The sequence below is a fragment of the Physcomitrium patens genome, chromosome 4 (assembly GCF_059467195.1).
Source record: "Physcomitrium patens ecotype Gransden chromosome 4, ASM5946719v1, whole genome shotgun sequence".
Taxonomy (NCBI): domain Eukaryota; kingdom Viridiplantae; phylum Streptophyta; class Bryopsida; order Funariales; family Funariaceae; genus Physcomitrium; species Physcomitrium patens.
This window is the reverse complement of record NC_143413.1, coordinates 13,346,561-13,368,210: the sequence shown is the minus strand read 5'-3', so window position 1 is coordinate 13,368,210 and position 21,650 is coordinate 13,346,561. Positions and strand designations below refer to the sequence as shown.

The 21,650-nt window shown below is 41.3% G+C and overlaps 4 protein-coding genes across 17 annotated transcripts; 2 read left to right on the top strand and 2 right to left on the bottom strand.

The window, feature by feature from the left end:
• The first annotated feature begins 202 nt into the window (after nucleotides 1–202).
• Nucleotides 203–3,451, top strand: LOC112281846 (uncharacterized). The gene is made up of 8 exons (XM_024518790.3): nucleotides 203–292; nucleotides 792–1,052; nucleotides 1,264–1,374; nucleotides 1,536–1,604; nucleotides 1,902–2,033; nucleotides 2,238–2,315; nucleotides 2,436–2,597; nucleotides 3,018–3,451. The coding sequence occupies exons 2-8, from the start codon at nucleotides 813–815 to the stop codon at nucleotides 3,231–3,233; spliced, it is 1,008 nt and encodes a 335-aa protein (XP_024374558.1). The 5' UTR covers nucleotides 203–292; nucleotides 792–812; the 3' UTR covers nucleotides 3,234–3,451.
• Nucleotides 3,452–5,250: 1,799 nt separating this feature from the next.
• On the top strand, nucleotides 5,251–8,624 carry LOC112281114 (uncharacterized). 9 transcript variants are annotated; one of them, XM_073533687.2, is made up of 5 exons: nucleotides 5,251–5,870; nucleotides 6,229–6,449; nucleotides 6,555–6,641; nucleotides 6,745–7,025; nucleotides 7,227–8,624. In XM_073533687.2, exons 1-3 carry the CDS (start codon nucleotides 5,693–5,695, stop codon nucleotides 6,621–6,623), a joined length of 468 nt encoding a protein of 155 aa, XP_073389788.1. In that variant the 5' UTR covers nucleotides 5,251–5,692; the 3' UTR covers nucleotides 6,624–6,641; nucleotides 6,745–7,025; nucleotides 7,227–8,624. The 9 variants fall into 9 exon arrangements, with proteins under 9 accessions (XP_073389788.1, XP_090105960.1, XP_090105959.1 ...); XM_090249836.1 differs by having other exon boundaries at nucleotides 5,261–5,870; nucleotides 6,229–6,402; XM_090249834.1 differs by having other exon boundaries at nucleotides 6,555–7,025.
• Nucleotides 8,625–9,865: 1,241 nt separating this feature from the next.
• LOC112281226 (uncharacterized) lies at nucleotides 9,866–14,037 on the bottom strand. 2 transcript variants are annotated; one of them, XM_073533683.2, is made up of 6 exons: nucleotides 13,839–14,037; nucleotides 12,470–13,386; nucleotides 11,944–12,192; nucleotides 11,625–11,792; nucleotides 11,431–11,518; nucleotides 9,866–11,270 (listed from the first exon to the last, which is right to left on the bottom strand). In XM_073533683.2, exons 2-6 carry the CDS (start codon nucleotides 13,136–13,138, stop codon nucleotides 11,167–11,169), a joined length of 1,278 nt encoding a protein of 425 aa, XP_073389784.1. In that variant the 5' UTR covers nucleotides 13,139–13,386; nucleotides 13,839–14,037; the 3' UTR covers nucleotides 9,866–11,166. The 2 variants fall into 2 exon arrangements, with proteins under 2 accessions (XP_073389784.1, XP_073389785.1); XM_073533684.2 differs by lacking the exon at nucleotides 11,944–12,192.
• A 152-nt stretch (nucleotides 14,038–14,189) lies between these two features.
• On the bottom strand, nucleotides 14,190–21,244 carry LOC112281224 (uncharacterized). 5 transcript variants are annotated; one of them, XM_090249827.1, is made up of 10 exons: nucleotides 21,002–21,244; nucleotides 20,566–20,714; nucleotides 19,475–20,451; nucleotides 19,271–19,302; nucleotides 16,909–19,024; nucleotides 16,500–16,624; nucleotides 15,883–16,350; nucleotides 15,114–15,752; nucleotides 14,793–14,973; nucleotides 14,190–14,530 (listed from the first exon to the last, which is right to left on the bottom strand). In XM_090249827.1, exons 5-10 carry the CDS (start codon nucleotides 17,753–17,755, stop codon nucleotides 14,382–14,384), a joined length of 2,409 nt encoding a protein of 802 aa, XP_090105953.1. In that variant the 5' UTR covers nucleotides 17,756–19,024; nucleotides 19,271–19,302; nucleotides 19,475–20,451; nucleotides 20,566–20,714; nucleotides 21,002–21,244; the 3' UTR covers nucleotides 14,190–14,381. The 5 variants fall into 5 exon arrangements, with proteins under 5 accessions (XP_090105953.1, XP_090105955.1, XP_090105954.1 ...); XM_090249829.1 differs by lacking the exon at nucleotides 19,271–19,302 and having other exon boundaries at nucleotides 19,475–19,843; nucleotides 20,360–20,451; XM_090249828.1 differs by lacking the exon at nucleotides 19,271–19,302 and having other exon boundaries at nucleotides 20,930–21,244.
• Between the last annotated feature and the right edge of the window lie 406 nt (nucleotides 21,245–21,650).

The window sequence follows — 21,650 nt, the reverse complement described above, 5'->3', positions numbered from 1 at the left end:
TCGCAAGGTAAGAGTTGAATGTTCGTTAACCAGGATTGATATTGGTGTCACATACCCTCATGTGGAGGATGTCGGATAATGATACCCGGTATAAGTTTGCCAAGATTGAAGCACGTCTTCTTCACAGCTCTAGAGTATTCTTGCACAAGACGATGGCGGTACAACCCCCAAGTGGTTCCCGCGATTGCTCTCGCATCTGAGTTATCTCGGCATTGGCTTCGAAGTCGTCTGTTTCCAGTCTTCTCCGGTGCTCCTACGGTTGCCAAAGCATCCGCATTTGCCTACTCACGAGGTCGGAGCTCCATTACCTCGATCTGCTCTATCTTTCCTAGTTCCTGTTGTTTTATGTGGAAGGGAAGAACAGCAATTTTGTTCATGTAGATAGCATCTGTAGTTGTTTAACATTTAGATGTTTTTGGGTTGTGTGTTTTTATTAATTCCTGGGGTGTAGTCACGGTTTTATCACTGGCGTTTCTGATTTTTTAGGGGAGAGTTGCGGAATGATGCTCGAGGGTTGAGTGTTTTGTTCTCGTGACATTTTATATTAACAATGATTGATTCAATGTGATGGAAGTGAAAAGATTTGACATTAGTAGTCATTGGCGGGCTTTCTCAGCCTTGTTCTGTTTGATTTGATGCTCGATTATGCCATCGAGTTTTGATAGACTTTTTTATTTTTATTTTAAACTTGCGGTGGTATTGATTGATTGTAAGCTATCAACCTTGCGAATTCTTAGGGTATCCTGCGAGATGCGTATCCTGATGTAAGTGTTTCTTTTTTGTCGTGTCAGGTTTTGAAGGGCAGGACTTGAATGATCGGGCCAGGAGTGCGATTAGCAACTATGTCTTCTCGCCGATTCTCCATGATCTTGCTTCTGCTTCTAGCGGGGGTGTTCATTTCTGGTTTGGAACAAGTAAATGCTGATAAAAAGGTGGTTGCTACAGCTAGAAAGGAAGACATCCCATTAATCAAATGTAGTGTGTGTGAAGTCATAGCTAAGCAATTGGTGCGTCAAGTCAAGGATAAGCGTGAGAAAGCCGCTCCTCGAAAGGTATACGTACCACCGAAGATCTTGAGTCACTGATGATTCAGCTTTATTTCATGTTTGGAACAAACCTCTCTCTTGTGCACAAGTATATAGCTGGTTGGCCGTCGAATGCCGTTCAGAATGTTATTTTGGTGAGTCTCTCTCCGGTCACGCTCTGTGAGCTTGAAGATGTTTTCAGGATACGTATGCCAATATTTTTTTTAATTGTCTGCAGATCACGGAACTTGAGATTATCGATGTCGCGGAGAATATCTGCAACATGAAAAAAGAAGAAAGTGACTGGATTTTGAAGCTCGACATTGTGGAGAAAGGGGACAAGCTTCAGGTAGGGTACAATATTTCTGCTGTGGCAGAAAAAGCTGTACTAACTTGTTAATTTTCCAATTCGTTTCTATTGAAAGCTAGGTAGAGAATAGTACATACCCTACACTAAGAGCGATTGTTTTCTGACTTCGGTATTGATTTTTGGTGGTCGTTGTCTTGAAGCTGGTAGAGCAACAGGAGGAAGGTGTTTGCAACACAGAGTGCAAAACTATTGAACGAGCTTGCCGAGAGGTACTGGGATCGTCTTTTCTAGCAACCTCTTACATTTACATTTTTATTATTCGGAAGAAAGTTGCCATTTTTCCACAGTAACTTCCCGCAATGCTTGAGTTGAGAATTTTCCTTCCCCGCATTTTTTCCATTTTCTAGTGGCGACCAGTTGATGAATTTCTAGGAAGGACAGGAATCAATTCATTCTCTTCTGAGGTACTTTTGTAAATACACAAGATTCCTCGGTTTTATGGCAAGCAGTCCGATCTAGTTGGACTAAGCTGGATACAAGCTCTAACACCTGGTGTTTTAATGAAGGTTATGGGAGATCATGACACGGATCTAGCAGAATATCTTTACAAAGCTGGGGCAACACGAGCTGGCTTGACGAAACTGCTCTGCAAGGATTTGAGTAAAGCCTGTGTAGGGAAAACACCCCGTGTGCCCAAGGTAGTACTAGATCACTTCATAAACTTATTTGTTTGAGTGGATACTACATACTGGACCCTTACGTTCACACCAAAGTGGAGGACACCCAAATCAATTTGTATCAAAGTTGAGATAGCTCAGATTGCAGTCTTTTCCGCATTTGGGTTCCATAATATTAGCTACATTCTCTCACAAACTTTGACTGTATGTGGTGTTGATGAGCAGGATAGAGTACCAGGAGAAGCTTTTACTCCAAAAGGAGGCAAGGAAGCTGAAATGGAGAAGCTCATGCGCTCTCTCAATGTGAGTTTATTGCAATTTGTCAACTGTTTGATCTTAGACTTAAAGAGCAACGCTAATCCTTAACTGCTACATTTAACTCCCGGCCTAATTTTCTACCAATTATGCCCAACTATTGCGCAGGACGTGCCAGGAGCACCTTCGATGAAAATGTTCTCCAGGGAGGAACTTCAAAAGAATCCCGGTTTAATGGGTGGTGGCCGCGGCTCTGATGACCCTGATGCCGAGGATGAGGAAGAGGACGAGGACGAGGACGAGGGTGAAACTGACGCTAAGACGAGTCAGGTATTTACGATTTATAGGCTCCATAGAACACTCTCCATGCCTTCCTGGTTTCTAATTAGCCGTGAGGGCGCGCAGGCCCAGAAACTTTACTACAAAACTAGGCTGAACATCGACGTGGGTCATTGTGGCTGTTCTCGCTTGCTTCCCTATATTTGTGTATATATGTGTTATCTAGTTGTTAGTTGCTTGAAAGCTTAAAATATTCCTGAAAGTCGTATTCATTAGGCTTGAGCTGCACCAGTTCCACTTTAAAATTCCTTTATTTAGGATCACTCATGTATGTGGTAGTGAGGGAAGAAATTTGGAAGCCAGTAGAAGGTTGCAGATAAACCGGATTCCATTGCTGAGGTTCCGGATGCTGTAATGTCATGTTACGTGATGAGGTTTCTGGTTGATACTTTTGTGACGTAAATCCCGCAGGTGAAAAAACCATTGGTGAAAACATGGGGAGACTCTGTTTCTAAACTTAGTAATGAAGTCGGAGCCCGCACTCAAAAGGCCATTCGAACTGCGTCGAAAAGTGTGAACAAAGCAATGCGAACCATTAGCAGTTGGTGGAACGGCAAGAAGCCAGCTAGAAAGGCTGCCCCATCATCTGGTGCTAGGCAGAAGGCAAGTTCACATGGGGAGCTGTAATATTCTCCCTTCGTTACTTTTTTAGCCTTAGCATTGCATTCACGAAGTTAGCGAGAAAAAATTTAGCACTACATGTCCAAAACAAAAGTACAAATTTAACTGTCATGTTTACTGTCTGCTTAGTAATGATTCATTATGGAAGAGACTATGAATAAGCAGAGTGGAGATAAGAAGAGGAAGCAAACAAATAAAGGTTGAGACTACAGATTGGAGCATCACCTTCTTTGCTTGTGTCCTGCAATGACCATCGCTTCTGATGGTGTTGCTGAAGCAACGACTACAGAACCATCTCAATTATCATAAGTACCACAAGGTTGAGGTCGTCATTAATTACGTCAAGTTTTACTCGAAAAATTTCGCATCATTCTGGGTCTCGTTAAACCAGAGATCCACTAAACCAGTATTAGTTCAAAATAAATACTTTTTTTTGTCATCACGATTGACAGACATTTAGCTTTCATTCTATATTCATGGATTCATCAGGTCCAAAGAGATGGATATTAAACTCAGACTTATGATGAAGACCATTCTATTACCCAGGAAGTAACTCGTCATATGAAGCTATTTTCCGTGAGGGATTGGTTTAGAAGCGACATTAAGTTTTGCATGAGCCACTTGATCAAATATACAGTGCAAGATGAAATTTTAGTGGAAATATTGTAATATTTATCTTACAAAATTGATTAGGCTTGGTGTTTTTTTATTATTATTATTATCCTTGCTAATCTGCTTAAAATGCTACGTAGTGATGTAAGATGCCAAATCAATGAGGGTGTTCTGGGCAGTTTTTGGAGAATATGTAATTTCTCCAAGCTCAATAAGATGAGATAGAAAAGATTGCTAGTATGAAACTATGATAGTTATATCATTGAATGACTCCTTGATCAATTTCGTTGTGTATAATGGGGGTGAAATAATGAGATCACCCTTTTCGTTGGTATTTTTTACGAAAATTTTCAAATCCCTTTCCCGTCTTTATCTTTGTAAGATAAATATTAAAATAGTAAAAACATAATAATAATTTTCAAACTTTTCTTGGTTTAATGAAAAAAATTAGATTATGTTTACAAAAGTTATTAATGTTTGACTTGGTTATACTTTTTTCAAGACATTTAATCATCAATATAATCTTATTTATTAACAAATGATGAAGTTTACATTTAAGTTCAATAGAGTTTTAAAATTAGTTGTAAAAAGGAATAACAATGGTTTGTAATTCTTATATATATATATATATATATATCTATATGTGTGTGTGTGTGTGTGTGTGTGTGCTTAAACAGATATTTTCTCTTGTTGTATTTTTTTTTTATCTTCTTTATTATTTTATAATTTCTTCAAATTTTTAGCAGTGATTGTTGCTTGAACACTCAAAAATAAATAAGTTATTGCACACATCATTCTAGCAATTTTGTGAAATAAAGATTAAAAAAACAGCATAAAAATTATTAAAATGTGAAGGTATAACAAATAAAATATTGGCAGGATAAGAATCATATTAAAAGAAATAATAAATAAATAACTACAAGACTTATGATTTTTTTTCCCATTGCTAAAGAATAAAAAAAAAATCAAATAAAAAACTAAATTTCTTAAATGTCAGAAAAAAATTAAAGATTTTAATACTGGACTGTCAATATTTAAAAATACTAGCAATGACAAATGAGCTAACATCAGAATCCAAACTATAGGAAATTTTTTAAAAATTATAAGAAAAATAGATTTCTTAAATAATTTCAGCATAATACTTATTCTAAAAAGTAAGATAAAAATCTAAAAAAGGGGGTTTTAGTCTCTTTAATCCAGAACCAGTAACAAACCCTACTGCACAAGTAACGACCCAGTGAGAAACCAGAGGCTGCTAGTTCCCAGATCCGTTCTCACGTTCCCAATTCAGTTCCCATGTTACCAAGTTCCCTTTACAGTTCTCGTGTTCTCAGAGGAGTTCTCAGGTTCCCCTGGCAGTTGTGTCGGCCGAAGTCGGTAGAACCAGCGGCAGTTGGGAGGCGGAACGATGCGCCTCATGGCCAGCCAGCCTTGGAAAGGATGATCCTCTCGCCTCTCCCGGTACTGTAATGTAATGTAATATAATGTAATGGAAGGTAGTCAATGTAATGCATTACATCTTTGCTCCACCCCGCTCCACCACCCACCCTACTCGGTATCTCCTCAACCGCCACGCCGCTCTGCATCGCCTCTCTTTCTCTCTCTCTCTCTCACATGCTACCACTTCTTGCTTTCTCCCCGATGCATGGGATCCTCCGCCTGTAGTGTCGTCGGTGCCAGGATGCGTTAGAAGCTATAGCAGCGGATTTGGAATTGGGATATTTAGGATCTCTGGGAGTAGAGCAGGAGCTGATCATGAATTTGACGTTGGGAAACGGGCAGCGTGAGTGAATAGAGTGGGGTTATGATATTAGCAGGTGGATCGTGACCTTGTTTGCTTCTCGTTTCTGAGAATGTCACAATTGGGAACGCCGATGGTCCAGTGCACAGACAAGAACATTCTCGTGACCCTCATGTACAGCAAAACCAGCCAGCAGATTCTGTTTGTGGAAGCTGGGAAAGAGTTCGTGGATCTGGTTTTGGGGTTCCTAACCCTGCCCATTGGCCGTGTCATCAAGCTTCTCTCCGACAGTGAGCGTTTCTTCTAAACCCAGCTGCGATCGCCAACTCATTTGTTACTGCCGGTGTTGGGTCTGCATTCGAATCAGTGTCGGGTTCTGAAGTTTTCATGAAATTAGGGTTTGTTAAGTCACGTGTATTGTGTGGCAGCTTCAATTTCTTTTTAGGCGTCGCAATTCTCTAAAACCTTCTCTTCTCGACCTCGGATTATGATGGTCTGTTTCTTGCATGAAGTGCTTATGCGCAAGTATTTAAGAGCTACACGCGCACCGCATAGATTTCTGGATCGAGCTGGCAAGTTGAGACCATTTACGCAGAATTCTCTTACAAATGGAGACATTTAATGTCGAAGTTCCTCGGAATGATGCAGATTCATTGATAACCCCCAAGGCTGTAGGCGGCATTGCCAATGTTTTCAATAGCATCCAGAGGCTTGAAGCTGAGGAGACTCTTTGTACCAATAAGATGATGCTCGTAGATCTGAAGCCAGTGCATGGGCTGGGTCACTTGGCTACAGAGGATGAGATTAGACGTTCGAGAGAGGGTACCTCGGAGCCCAACAACTCTGAGCAAAGTTTCTTCTTATGCGGCGCAAGTTCTCATTGCGCCTTTGTCTCTCCAACGCACGTTCCAGTTGTTGTTGTTCCACTTGAACACTTACTATTAAATTCATCTTATATTATTGATGGGTGGCAGATTTGTTTGAACTTTAGATTGAAAAGAGGTAACCTGACACAGTTAAGGGGATTATACTCTCCACTTTAGAGCCCAATGACCTTTAAGGTATTTCTTAATTATTTTGGTGAATCCAATTCATTTAGAGCACAGCCACAGCTCATGAGTGTGACACCGCGGATTCAAGGTTTTAAATTATCTGCTTGACCAGATGCGGAGCGAAATGCCCTCGGCACCAGAAGAAGATAACCACGCAATGCAAGATAATGCATGAGAGCGAGACGTCACCGAATACTGAGACACATAATGGTTATGTGAAATGCGGTAGCAAATATTTTGTGACTGATAATCTTGAGATCTTTCCCAGCTCCAAATCCTTGGCTTTGCTGAAGAAACTGAATGTGGAGAACATGAGCATCTTCACACCTTTAACAATCGATATACTTGGCAGCAATTATTCAGCACTCTTTTAGGCAGGAAAGTATGAACCAGGTCATCATCATGTACTATCTAAAATGGGTGCTTTTCTGCAGTTGATGGTGAAATTGTGGGTGATGTCATTGCCTTCAGTGAAACTTGATTATTAACTGAGACAATTCTGAATTCCATTCCCATGAGAGTAGTACTATTCATCAGTCATAGTAATGATTTCTCCGAGGCTCTATTGTAATGACCCCCCCCCCCCATTTTCAGGTGTTGCAACTACTGAGGGCATCCCTGACATCCGTCAACGTCATGAGTGAAGTGTTCGGAAAATCACTTGGGGAAACCTGTGTGATTACAACCAACCAAGTGAACCTTCCCTCGACACCTTCACAATACAAAACCTTCAGCAGCGAGGAAGAGAAGTCGGAGCAGGCTCCACAACACAATCCAGTGAGACAGGCCCAGGAAATTGCACGTCATTTGGGGGCAAGGACTCCACACTGCCTTGAGGGAAATCCAGGACACAGCATTTCACAGCGGCAGCCTTGTGAATTACGAGAAGGAGAGGGAGCACAGGATCAGCTGTGTTTTGCGAGACTTGAGCTACCCTGCCTCAAGTGTCACGTCCCATTCCAGCAGATCAAGCTCCACTAGTGTGGGCACAAAGCAAACCATCAGATCGAATGGAGACCACACGATGCCTGGGCCTTGCAAGGAGATGCTCATGTTGGAGAAGCAGGTGGACAAGCTGATGGCGAGGGTGTGTCATCTCACCTCCTTGGACCACCCACCCAAGCCCAGATCTGCCCCACCAACTGTGAAGCCTCCTTGGATTACTCATCACTCTACTTCTCGCGTTCGAATACCTCCCAGAGTCTGGCATCTCTGACACGCTTTATTCTCTTCTTTTTGCTCCATGCGGGTCTTTCTTCATTTTTTAGCCTTGAGAATGAATTCTAGTTTACCATTGTTCATGGGTATGGCAAACAAGAGGACGGTTTTGTCATAGCTGGGTTTTGCTGTTGGAACATCTTCAGCAGAGACGTGGGTTAGCGGCAACAAATTGCAGTAGTTATACTGATTTGATAGGAGAAACTATGAAGATTCCACTGCTTCTCTCTCTCCGTGACTACAATCAGCGAAGTTGCAACCTCATTGGTTTAACATGATGTGGCAAATATATTTCAGTGGGTTCTTTTCAAGAGCAAATTCCAACAGTATTTATTTGATGTCCATTCATCCACTGTAAATATCACTTAAGTCAATGACCATCATATGGGTATGTAAAAATAATTATTAAATAATACCCAAAACTGTTTATTTTCCAAATGACTAGAAGAAAAAAAAAGAAAAAAAAGAGAAAAGGAGAAGTCAAGTGTTGAATGTAAAACATATGGAATAGAAGACTTAAGGTGTCTAGAACCTTTTTTGTTCAAAAAGGAATATCAAAGATAGTAAATGAAGTCACATGCAATTCATGGTAGTCTAATGAATTATTACTACAGAATACCAACAAGAAATTTTAGATTCATGATGGCGAAGTTGTATTTTACTTTTGTAGGTGTTAAAACCTTTTAATTGCTTTATTTCTACAAGAAAATATATTTTTTTAAATAAACCATGAAAACATTCAGAAAAAAATTATTAGTATCAACATTTTTAAAATATGTCATTAAATATACTCTTATGTAATTTGAATTCTAAGTAGTTTAGAATGATTGGAAAAATATCTTAAGAAATGTATGATTTTCATTATGTACCAACTCTAAAACAATACTTTAGAATTTTATTATTAATTATTATTAGGTTATAAATTTATTATTTAACAAAGATATTATGTTACAAAATATTTACATACATTTTATATTTACAATGTCAACTTGTAAGTTTCCAACTAGATAAATATTGCATAAACAACATTATTTATAATAAATAAGATTAAAAGACAAAATTTTAGCAAATAATTTATTTTATAATAATCTCTATTTTGATATTATTAGAAGCATATCAACAATAAAAAAATAAAAATTAAAAAAATGTTGTTGAGAGCTTTAAAATAAATCAAAGCTACATAAATATAAACATTGGGTGCATATAAAGAATGCTCATTTTTTTTATAAAAAATTAAAAAATTAAATTTCCTTAGTAGCTAAATTTTATTTATATTTTATAAAAAGAAATTTATCAAATCATCTACAAAATATCATTGAAAAAATTCATAATTATAAATTGAAGTATTGTATGCCTAAAAAATGAAATTAATCATAATGTTTATTTAAAAAATATCATAAATTTTATTTAACTAATAAGTGATTATAATCAAAGTAGTATTTCTATTTTAGTATGTACATGCTATAATGGATTATGTTGTTATTTTTGGTAATACTTGTGGAATTTTGACTTCTCCAATTTAAGACCTTTTTTTTTTTTTTTTTTTTTTTTTCTCTTCTTCTCTTCTTAATTACTGATTGTTATGTTTATCAATAAAATTTCTTTGTAAGATTGTGAAGTGTTAATCTACTTTTTGTTATGTTAATTTTCAAAAAGATATCATAAGCTTAGCGTTTTTGCTCGAACATCCAATATAATAATTTCAAGATAATATTTGTTGGAATCCATTGAAAGAGTTATTTTAGATAATAATCACTAGTAATGCAATGTTTTAAAATTCAATATTTTAAGTTATTATCTATAATAACTATAATAATGATTTATAATATTTAATATTTTGAAAAATAAGAAATAAATGTAATTTTTAACTAAATCTTTTGCAAGATGATTTGTGTAAAATGCCCTATTGTATAAATATTCAAAATAAAAAATATAAATATTAGAAAATATTAATTCTACACACCTTAAATTAGGTCATGATTAGAATACATCAAAACGGTAATTGATTCAAAAGATAAAAGAAAAAAAAATCAGTATTTGATAAATATAGCAATATTAATAGAAGAACTTACATTTCAAGAAAGAAATTTTACCAAAAGTGGTAATCCAAACACTGAACAGCACTAGTAATTAAGGACTGACACTGAAAATGGTGTGGTGAAGACTTGATCCTATTGGGCTAACAATGGTTACACTAGTTTCATTACGGTGGTTCATCAAAGGCAGGAAAAAAATCGTTAACGTTGTTGTTGACTAACAAAACCGACGATGAAAGAATGAGATGTACCTCAAGTTCAGGTCAAAGAGCCACAATCTTGTGACGACACCATTTGTAATGCAGAGATTCAAATGGTGAGTGTGGGGTTTCTGTGCAGGAAACTGAAGTGTTGCTGAAGGTATGAAGCTCCAAGGACGCTACTTTTACACATCGTTCACAAGAGGGCTGAACCTTCCGAAGGTGGGTGTGAAGAGAAGGCTCAGCTGTTCGTCCCCAACTGGCAATTCCCAAAGGTTTCCACACCAGATGCTGCCATGAATGGTCCACATTTATTCACACCCACACAGATAGCTATTCAGCCCTGAAACTCATCAGCGCGGTGCTCCAAGCCCTGCTTGCGTTACTTTAGTTCTGCAACCTCATCTTCATTCCTGAATGCTCGAAAACCTTAACCTTCTAGCAGAAATTGTTTTCATACAGTTCGATGGTGAGACCGCCAAGAGATGTGCTTCTCTTAGCTCCTGATCCAGCTAAAAAATCGTTAACGTTGTTGTTGACTAACAAAACCGACGATGAAAGAATGAGATGTACCTCAAGTTCAGGTCAAAGAGCCACAATCTTGTGACGACACCATTTGTAATGCAGAGATTCAAATGGTGAGTGTGGGGTTTCTGTGCAGGAAACTGAAGTGTTGCTGAAGGTATGAAGCTCCAAGGACGCTACTTTTACACATCGTTCACAAGAGGGCTGAACCTTCCGAAGGTGGGTGTGAAGAGAAGGCTCAGCTGTTCGTCCCCAACTGGCAATTCCCAAAGGTTTCCACACCAGATGCTGCCATGAATGGTCCACATTTATTCACACCCACACAGATAGCTATTCAGCCCTGAAACTCATCAGCGCGGTGCTCCAAGCCCTGCTTGCGTTACTTTAGTTCTGCAACCTCATCTTCATTCCTGAATGCTCGAAAACCTTAACCTTCTAGCAGAAATTGTTTTCATACAGTTCGATGGTGAGACCGCCAAGAGATGTGCTTCTCTTAGCTCCTGATCCAGTTTTATAACCTGCCTTGGAAAACTCGCTACTGTTGGTTGTTCCTAGTTAAAATGGTCTATTGGCCAACATAGGAGTCCCCATACGAGAACACTGGCAGCAAGGCTTGTCAATACACTGAGGGAAAAAAGCGTCCTTCTTTTCTTCATGGACTGTACATTGGCAAACGGCAAGCTCAAACACAGGGCATTAACATCAAGCATCCAATTTCTCCTATTCTGATATTCGCTTACAATGTTCAACTCCTCTTGTAATACCACACTGACAAAATACTTTGCACACTGATTGAGGGAAGGCTTGTGTAGAACTAACCAACGATTTTAGGATCGGTGCAGTACTTGCCGAACACGTCGTTTAGCACATTTGTGGAAGTAAAGGAGAATTTCAACAGCTCTAAGATCTGTAATGAATCCCATCAGCAAGTATTCACTAACAAGAACGATATTGTTTCGTAAAATATTCTCAGCTCGGTCAAAGGAGACAAAGGAGACAAAGAAGGTAATCACCTCGGCTATCACGACCTTCACTGGCATGGTGTCCAAGTCACCAACTCGTTCAGACCGAATAATCTGAAGGGTAATAAGGGCCTTGATTGCCTCAGAGCTTGCGTATATTTCAAGAGTGTTGGTGACCATATACTTGGTGCCTTCCCTCACGTATCCTCCTCTGAAGTTCTGCCAAGCACAACTTCATATGGCCAAGCTTTAAAGCGATAAACTCATCCCGCAATGACCACAACCAACTTTGTATGTATGTATGCCTATGCAAAAATGAAGGGAATGTAAAGGATGCAGGATCCGAGGACCCTTGCAGCGAAGTACATACGATAGAACGAGCTCGTGGAGCGGTAGAAAATGCCAGCTGCATGTCGCGACTTCCCCTCGTCACTCGAACAGAGTCAAATGCAGAAACTACAGGTTTCTCTGTCAGAGATAGCCTATTTTGAGCTCTACTTGGAGAGCGCTGAAGCTTGGTAGACGGGGCGAGGCGGGGCGAACCACAACTCTGCGAGGCACATTGCCGTGCACGCTGTAGTCTAGTACCAACATGAACTGACTCGGTATCTGGCTGCTCCTGCCCAATTAGAGTTCTGTAAATCTGTCAGCTTTTAGACCCGTCACAATTGACAGCAAAGCAGCACGACACCTCTATAGCAGCGCTCTCGACTAAGAGCATTTCCAAATCCCACCAGTGGTACAATATTCTTGCAAGTGATGCTTGGTTTCGAGTTTGTTGGAAAATAATTTTACTAATATTAGCAAGCATCGCAAATGCCATGGAGAGAACGGAAAATAAATTCTCTCCATGGCATCTGCGATGATACATAAGAGCAAAATATCCATAGCCTAACCTGAGGGATTTCGTCACTCCCTTCAATAGCGTCACTCTGAGAGGCCACATTTCTCTCCACAATCTTGAACGGAATGTTCATTTTCTTTTTGTGCTTGGGGCACTTAGTGGCTGAATTTGAAGTGAGGAAACAGCAAACATTCCCACAACCATAGTAATTTGCAACTTCCGAACCTTGTGTTGACTCGTCAGAGCTAATGAAGCTCTGCGAATCCAGAAGCTTGCCAGCTCCGAACGGCGTAGCTGGCTTCGGATCAACCAAACAATTCTTCTCCACCATCATCTCCTTATCATCCAGCTTTGCTACGCTCTGTAAAATGTTGGAGATGGAACTCATGGCGAAATGCTCACCAGAGTCTGTCTTTCCTTTTCTAGGGGCTGGAGAGTAGGGACAACCGGGAGGGAATGTAACGGTAGTCGAAGGCCGAGGCGCAACTTTGCACTCTGGCCTATGAATCATGGAGGCTCCTTCAAGAAATTTTATGATGCGACCAACAGGTAGGGTAAGAAACCCAATCAGCGTGTCCACAAAGTCTTTCCCGGCTTCCACACACAACACTTGCCTGGTTGCTTTAGAGAAGAGTAGCGTGATGGGGATGCTATCATCTCGCTTGCATGGTGGCATACCACAGTTGACGCATAGCTCCTGTGTTTCGCTGTCCCCCGCCATTGCAAAAAGTATCGGTTTTATGTTAGGGCTAACGGCCCATGCCTCGCCCTGGAGTCCCTTCCTTGCGCAAACGTTTCAACAGAAGGTGGACCTGAAGTGGTGCATCCCAGGAACTGCTTCCAGGGGAATTGTTAATCCAATCTTGACTGACAAAGCCGTAGGCATCTCCCGAAACCCTGACTAGAGCTTCGCTTGTGGTGTAGTTAAGCACATGCAGCATGTTATATGGAATTCCAAAATGAGATAGCCTGCATTCGAGTGTCATACTGATCATTGACGCATTTAAGAGAAAAGTAAGAAATTTGAAACCTAACAGGTAATAATTGCCTTAGTGCTCAAGTGCCGAATCTGGAATCATACTACGAGTAAAGGACGAGTAATTTGCGCTAATCAGACCTCTGAAGACAGTAAACAGTGACCCTGAAATTGATCGAATGACACAGAAGAAGGGTTTTAGGAAATTGTGGCTTGCAAATGGCACAGTGCAGTGCAACAAAACGAAGAACAATATCACAACTCCTTTTTCTGGTACAATGCAGAGCTATTTCGATAGACACCTCATGACCAATCTTTCAAATATGATACTCGAAATGCAGGTTCCTGCCACCAATGAAAGCACAGCTAACAATGCTGCGTAGCGCATCACATGAAAGTAGGATGCAGTTCAGTTCTGGATTTAAAAGATGAGGAAGAAACTCACTTGTCTACATACGCACAAATTAGAAGATCCGATTACATGGGTCCGTCGCAATGATCGCAACAAGATAAGTCCGAAAAGGTGAAGATCACGTTCAGTGCAGTGAGCCTAGGAAGAGGCAAAATTATCTGCGACGCGAAACTGGCGAGGGACGTGGTCGACAAGGATACGCAACTCGCGCACATGTATGCGAAGCGTTTCAACTGAATCTCATAGGTCACTTCGTTATCAGATCTGGACTCCATCCATCTCCAGCGCTTTTTTCATTCATAAATGTACACGTGGAGCTGTGAAAACGTAGTAGATGCAGGAAAACATGCTCTCCTAACACACCACTGAACAGATACATGGAAGTGCAAGAAAAAATGACAATTCTATAAAATAGAAGTTCTACTTCGTGATACAGATCGACAGCTTGCCACAAAACGTCGAACTTCTATGAAATATTGAGGTGCAGTAATACTACATTACACACGTTATAGTTGAAGAACCATGTGACAACCACTATTCACATTGATACACAAGGTTGCAAACACGAAACCGCACTCAGAGTGCCCACGAAGAGCGCAGTACGAAAGCAGGGGTTTGTGACTGTTTATTTAGAAGATACACTAAACCAGGTTGTAGAGTAAAACCACGTCCCATACTAAGCTTCAGAAATGCCTCCATTTGCAATTGCATGTCACATGATCCACCTGATACAAAAATATGGCTAGAACGTGAGACAATCTTACATTCAGCAGACGATGATGCAAAACAAACTTGAAGGAACTAAGAAAACATCAATAAAAGCAAGAGCCCAGCTATAGTTGGACAAAAAATTCCTAGATTTTCTAAGATTTTCAACTACTATTTCTTAGATTTTCCAGAGGAAAGTATATCTTTAGATGTCGTAGCGAAAACCAGGTTTGCTCGAAACAAAGCTTACTAATGCAATGTAAAAGTTGAATAGCATACCTAAACCATCTTCAGCACAAGTATATCTAAGATCTTCGTTTCTGGTAGAGTTCCACAAGTCCACTTTTGAGCTACCCACACACAAACCCCAACCAGCCGTTGTCCCGACAGTTTTTGTAAGGCTCACTGTCCATTCGATTTCTCTGTTCTCGCCTTCTTGGAGCCAGTACTCTCGGTCAGCCTAAAACAAGCCACACAGTGCAGGAGTATGACTGATTGTATAAATAGTATGATTCAAAATCCAGCGAACACAAAGTTAACCTCAAATCACTGCCATTAAGGACAAAATTTCAATACACAACATGGTTGAGCATCACCAACCTGGGCCCAGCCTGCAAGGCTCACATTTGCACCAACATCAATTTCACCAGCTACTGCAATTGACTGCATTGCACTGCCATGTGTCTCCGGAATAGTAATGATTCCACGATCTGGTTCACCATTAGGTGTTCCCCATGAGGCGTTTGCAGAATATCCAGATGGATTGTCTGATGATGTCCGAAAATCACGTAGCCTTGTGTCCATGGATGTTCGAAAATCATACATTGATAAACTGTCCATGGGTATTCGAAAATCTCGGGGACTGTTCACAGGTGGGCTACTGGAACCCGAATTTTTCCGACTATGATGAGACTTCGAGAGAACTAGTGGTCCCATTTCACTCCAGTGTAAACCTCTGAAAGAAGGCAAGGGAGGACTAGGCCAAAAGCGATTAACTGCCGAGAGCGAGAACACAGAGTTCTCCCACGGTTGAAACATAATATGTGCCAGGGTGCTGAGACAGAGAGGCCCACTATTCGCTGGCCCATCAGATAACAATGACCCAGTGCCCCAGCCAGAAAGGAACTGTGACAATGAAACGAGCGCCGTTTTTCCTCTCAAAGTAGCTCCTAAAGCGGAACCCACACAATCGTGGTACATGGAAGGTCCTACCTTGGCAAATTGTGTCAATGCATGACCCTGCAAAACAAAATCAATTGATTAGACACTGTCCTTCTTAGAAAGCTTGACCAGATTAGACCACCCCCCTCAGTAAATAAAATTGGTAAGTCGATAGCAGAACATAGGTGATAATCACCATCATAATCACCTGCAATGGGTTCACAGTCTCCGTGATATCACTACCACGCGCTCCTAGGGGCGCAACCACAACATTTAAATCATCTGTAACTTGAGCATTGTAAACGAGCTTGGTAACTGAAATGGGACCCCCAAGTATGCTGCCATCACTACCAGAGTGCCCAGCTGAACATTCCGTGATCATCACATCTCTCTCCCTGTAAGAGGTCTCGAATGTGAAGCGCACATCCAGGCCTGTGTGAAGACCAGCTTGCTCGAGCGCAGCACGGGAGTGTCGACTGCTCTCATCGTCCAATAAAACGAAAGCACCGCCAGAACAAACTTCCCCCTTCAGTTTCGTCTTAGCACCACCTCCTTCAAGCGAAGTTTGCCCCTTTGATGGACGTAGGCCTGTGTGAAACTCAAGTCTATCCAGACGCTCTCTGACTCCCAACAAATCTGAAAAAGTCTCACGCTGTAGTCTCCTCAAGGCAGCAATCTGCACAGAGGATAGCTTGTCAACTGAATCAACAAAAAGAAAATATGAAAACAAACAACACAGACTAAATATATCGTTTATTTCAAATAGCATATTAAATGTGTAAGCAGTTCGCAAGAAGGGACTGCAGAGTTTCTTAAATTACAAACCTCAGAGCTCTTTGCAGGAGTCTCATCTCCATTGTTCTGCTGAATAATCTGCGTCGCGTATGCAGAGGCTTCATCCTTCAACGCAACTCGCTCGTTTTCCATTCCATTAGAACCAACCAAATAGCCTGTTAAATTGCACAGTGGACAACCAAAGGCTCGGTCTGAGTTCACACTCCGCACACTACTACTAGGAACCAGAGGAAAAACTGGGACTCCACAAACCAGGTCAACAAGTTCGGTTCATTACAACCTAAACAGAAAAAATAGGTGAATTTCTTGCAAGTATAAGATTTCATGAAATGTGAGTCCTTGCCAGATTGTTTTCAATGTCTACCATTAGCAGGAGATAGAAAATTAAAAGAACTGTATGCAGCCTTTTCGATTGATCTAAAAATTTCACGAGCCGTACCCTTGTCGGACGCTTTGGAGGGCACCTTTGCAGACGAATGCTCCGCAGCCCCAGCTCTATTATTCCTTCCAAGTGGCAGATTATCAAAGGGCCCCTTTCCACCTGAAGCATCTCCTGATGTGGAGGTCAAGGACGCCAGAACCGGTGCGCGCTGATCCAGATTCTTAACAGGCGCTTCCTTGCCATGTTGCTGTTCATCATCTCCCTCCTCCTTCTCAACTCCATTACTAACCAGAACCTCCCTCTCTATTTCCCATCCGCTTCCGTCATTGCCACTACTCCCATCCCCGCCATTCCCCTCATCCCCACCACCCCCACCTCGAATTCCACTATCACCTTCACCTCCATCTCCAGCTTCGCTAATCTCCAAACTATCATCCGCTTTGGAATTCCCTGCATTTTCCCAAAACGGATGCCAAAACGAGAACCCTGATGACGCACTCGCCACAATAGAACTCCCCAACGTCCTCTCCCCTAGGTCGCTCCACCACAACGACTTCGATCCTTGCGAAATTTCCTCCGTGGATGTCAAGGTGCGGCGAACCCTGCTACGTCCAGCAAATCTCCTGGAACTCTTCGCACCTCCCCTCGATGATAATACCCTTCTCGCACGACCACTCGAACGCAGCTCACAACCATAATCACCCTCTTTTCTCAAACATTTGGTGTCTTCCCCATGCTCCAACGCTAAATCAACAAAATGAGCTCTCTTGCTGCGAGGCATCTCCGACAGCCAGGACACATCGTTCGAATCCCCGAGCTTCACGGGAATGTCCGCCCCGGAGCTCTGCGCGAACTGCGCTTGCAAGACCCCCGATGTGGCGTAGTGCCACAACCCTAAACCCATGGATACTTGGAGCAATCCCCACACCCAACTCGACAATCTCAACCTTTTTCAGGAATCCTGCAACTCAGCCATCATATGCCAATCGACAATCGACACCCAACTCTCTGGAGTACAAAAGCTCAACGATTGCTCCAATTTTCGCTCATCGTCACTGGCTGATTGCATAAGAACATAGCTTGACTTCTTCCGAGTAATTGCCCCATCCCATTCACTGACGTCGTCGACATGACGCATTCTCCAGGTGAGCATCACGACGGAATAATAAACACAAAAGAAAAGCAACATGATCCACGCTGGAGATTGACGAAGTCCGTAACTTCGCACAAGACTCTGAAAAAGGAGCTCGTCAACAATCACGGCGGGTGCACACTTCATCGAACGGATGAGAGCCAGTGCGCATTCTTCGACAGGCATGAGTTGCACTTCGAACCTTTATTTTCTCGAAAGAATATACCTCTGATAACGAATTTCACCACTGGGGAAGAGTAATTCCATGGAAAAGAGATTATTCCTTTTGAGATGCACTAGGTGTGAGCCATGTGGTCGAAGTTGGATTCGACTCAGGTGCTGTATTACATTGAAGATGAGGGTTTCAACTGTCGGAGGATTCGAGCATTGGAGACCCAAAAGCTGGAAAACAGTACTGATCTCCATGAGAATGGTGACGATTTTCTACATCGGGTTATTCAAGGCCGAAAGCTGATCAGTGCCCTGGGGATCTATAACCCTGATACCTATCAACGCGGCATTAGTTTCCTACCAAAAGAAGTAAAACTATAATTAAACAGTTCAGTTTGTGCTTACGCAGGACGTCAAAGAGTTATGGGAGGAGTTGTTTGTAGGTAGCAAGAATTTAACTGATTTCTCAAATTATTCAGCCTGAGTTTTCAGCAGTTGTGCCATCGGCCCTTTCCTTCACCTAGTCTTAGCAATTGTAACTTCAGCTCAACAAGAGTTAGAGGCGTTGAAGGATTCCGGCACGCAACGTAGATCTCCACAGCCGAATGCCAATTCGGACCTTAATTGGACTATTACATGCCATGCAATTGGCATTGTTTATGCTAGAGTGATGATTGTACGATTATTAGTTGTGTTGAAAGCATTTGAGGCGATTTCATTCTATTCACTGTAACATTAAGTACTTCAGAACCAATTGTAAGTGTAACATGTTCGTGATCAATAGCTTGGACATTAAGCATCTTGAACAACCCGCTCTGCATCACCACAAAAAGGGTCGGGTCTCGATCTCAAAGTCGATATAAAGTCTTTCTGCGGTCCAATCAAATTTGGAAACAGTGTTAGTCCATTTTGTAAAGCAGACTTTTTTTCCACCACGAACACAGCTTATACGAATCCTTACAAACAATTGCACACAACTAGCCTGGAGTTGAACTTGTATGAGCATTATTCCACGAGGGGATAAGGATCGTTAGTATTGGTGCAAGTCACATGATGTTTCAACCAAAGTAATAAACAAAAATTCACAATAGTTCCAGCGTAGAAAATCAATGCTACCTCCGTTAGATTCAACAGCAGTTGAAATTCACCTGTGCACAATGGAACGTTCCAAGCCATCATACAAAAACACTTCCTACTACATTGCAACTGCACTTAATTATTTCTTCCATGATGATCAGTACCAGACAAGTTTCAAGACATTATTTTCTTGTGTGAATATGCTAGGCAATCAAGGAATCATCAACGAAATATCAAGCACACCTTTAGGTCCATGATAGCTCGTTGCAGCGACTCCCGCGCGGAAGCATAGATACGACCATGTACAAACCCAATTACAGTGACTATTGCCACAACGCCTTGTCTCTCATTTATGTCCGCAGAGAGTAGAATCATGACCACAACAAAATTAATCAAAATACGAGATAAAACACTTAAAGCCAAAGAAGTGTGCACAAATCAGCAGTGTGGGTATGTCAAAAGGGTGAATCAGAACTAACCCCCTGTTCTTCCATTATTATGGACATGTGCAAGGTGTTAAACAACCTGTTGGTTGCCCAAAATCTTTACACGGCTATGTGTGCTTAAGCTAAAAAGTGCAATAGCATACATGTTATGGGCGACAATCTTAGTCTGTAGAACATTTTGGATCACACAAGGAACCCAAAGTTAAAAAATAGTATAAGTATTCCAAAATCCTAAGTCTCAACACCAAGAAAGTGGAACATGAAGCTGACTGTCACTGCTTCACTAACCACAGCTACGGCGGACTTGAAGCGTGCAGATACAACTGATATGTTTGCATATAAATTGTCCCAAACAGTTCTAGCAGAACCTCCATTAATATTCACAAGTAATGATAATCTGTATTGCACCGAGCAAACAATCGTACTAAGAACATCGATGGTGGCAAGCTTTTCCCACAATCCACTAGAAACATGAAAATATGCAAGATAGAAATACTCAGAAGAAGGTGCTCATCATTTTCAAAGGTTCAAAGGAGACGCAGATGCCACTGCCCTCACTGCCCAGCTCAAGCGCCGCACCAAACAAAGACCATCTTCAACTTGACGTTTTAAGCCTTACGGATTTTTTTATTCAAAGCAAGACCATATCGTGGCCTGATATCGTATAAGGACGATGACCTACCACAACATCGATGTCGAGTTTCTTGAAGCATCCTCAGAAGCAAACATAATTCTACCAACCACATCCATTACTCCAACAAGCATCGTCGACACCTGCACAACACAAAGACTCCAATAAGTACGGTTTCGAAGCGGAAACTTTAACCACGATCTGCTGGGAAGAATAGCCCTGATTCATATCCACAAGCAGTTCAGATGGCATCTCACCTGGCGAGAGTGTTCGGCAACCCAAACAGCGTCAATAATCACGGAAGGGTTGGCTAATGCTGGCTTTGGATTTGCATTCCTCTTACCGCTGTTCTCTTTCTTGCATCTATATGCACCTGTCAGCTTAGCAGCTTCGTCTCTACTTTTACCTGGGATTGAAACGAGAGAAAATATAGAGTCACGGAAAAGTTATGCACCCGATTCTCCATCTGATAAAACATTCGATTCCCAAAGTTCCAATTCGGCACGCAGCACATGATTCTCATCTCATCTACGGTAGAATATCAAAACAAATTTAGAATGATGATAACAAAACCTACTTGGTGCGCGAAAAAACAGAAGAATTATCGATGAATTAACTCACTGAAGCAGGAAACAAATGATAAGAAAAATCGCATGCACTTGCAAGCGGGACTGGGATAGTGCATCGACATACAATTCCATTTGCCCCTTATTATTCTCTACCACAATCAGCACCATTCTGCTCCCACTCTCCGCTGCTTCCCAATTTTCACACAATGCAAACAGCGCCGAACCTTCAAAAGTCACTTCGAAAGCAACACACTGTCCCGCTCCTAAAAAAGCAAACTCTAACCATTCGTCTGCCCTTGAATATGTCAAAATCAACTCTCCTCACGGTTTAGGGGTCTGCCCACATTGTCCACTTGTCCGCAACAAATGATCTTCAACAGAAATACTAAATCCAAATCTCCCAGGGACACATGGCTCTGATAAGGACAGTATAACAAGTTCTTGTCTGGGTTATTCAAAACTTTTTACTGGGCATTTGTAGTTTCAAATGGAACGTGTCAAGCAACTTCTCCCTAATATTTATGCCAGCTTTTACATTATAAATGCCGACCATCAGACAGGCTCAAAACTGGGACTAAAAATAGGGCTACCCACTTCTTATGAAAGGAAAATTAGGGTACGGGTTCCTAAACCCTAGAGCACTTTCCGCGCTGGGTTTTGGTTTGACCTGTACCGCCTTAGTTTTGCAGAGTGATTGAGGTTTGGGTAGAAGTCGGAACTGGCGAAGCGCATGGTAGTAGTGGAGTAGTTTTGTCGTTGGTAGGGTTTTCAGC

Bases quoted from the DNA above. Each gene is read 5' to 3' on its own strand.
- LOC112281846 (XM_024518790.3), top strand. From the start codon at position 813: ATGATCGGGCCAGGAGTGCGATTAGCAACTATGTCTTCTCGCCGATTC. The intron at 1,605-1,901 runs GTACTGGGATCG...GTTTTAATGAAG, and splicing joins TTGAACGAGCTTGCCGAGAG to GTTATGGGAGATCATGACAC. The intron at 2,316-2,435 runs GTGAGTTTATTG...ACTATTGCGCAG, and splicing joins AGCTCATGCGCTCTCTCAAT to GACGTGCCAGGAGCACCTTC.
- LOC112281114 (XM_090249833.1), top strand. From the start codon at position 5,693: ATGTCACAATTGGGAACGCCGATGGTCCAGTGCACAGACAAGAACATT. The intron at 5,871-6,228 runs GTGAGCGTTTCT...GGAATGATGCAG, and splicing joins CATCAAGCTTCTCTCCGACA to ATTCATTGATAACCCCCAAG.
- LOC112281226 (XM_073533683.2), bottom strand. From the start codon at position 13,138: ATGGCGGGGGACAGCGAAACACAGGAGCTATGCGTCAACTGTGGTATG. The intron at 11,793-11,943 runs GTATGTACTTCG...TGTGCTTGGCAG, and splicing joins CTCCACGAGCTCGTTCTATC to AACTTCAGAGGAGGATACGT. The intron at 11,271-11,430 runs GTTAGTTCTACA...GCCAATGTACAG, and splicing joins CACCGATCCTAAAATCGTTG to TCCATGAAGAAAAGAAGGAC.
- LOC112281224 (XM_090249828.1), bottom strand. From the start codon at position 17,755: ATGGGTTTAGGGTTGTGGCACTACGCCACATCGGGGGTCTTGCAAGCG. The intron at 16,625-16,908 runs GTACGGCTCGTG...GCAATTTAACAG, and splicing joins CTCCAAAGCGTCCGACAAGG to GCTATTTGGTTGGTTCTAAT. The intron at 14,974-15,113 runs GTTGGTGATGCT...GGCTTGTTTTAG, and splicing joins GCCTTGCAGGCTGGGCCCAG to GCTGACCGAGAGTACTGGCT.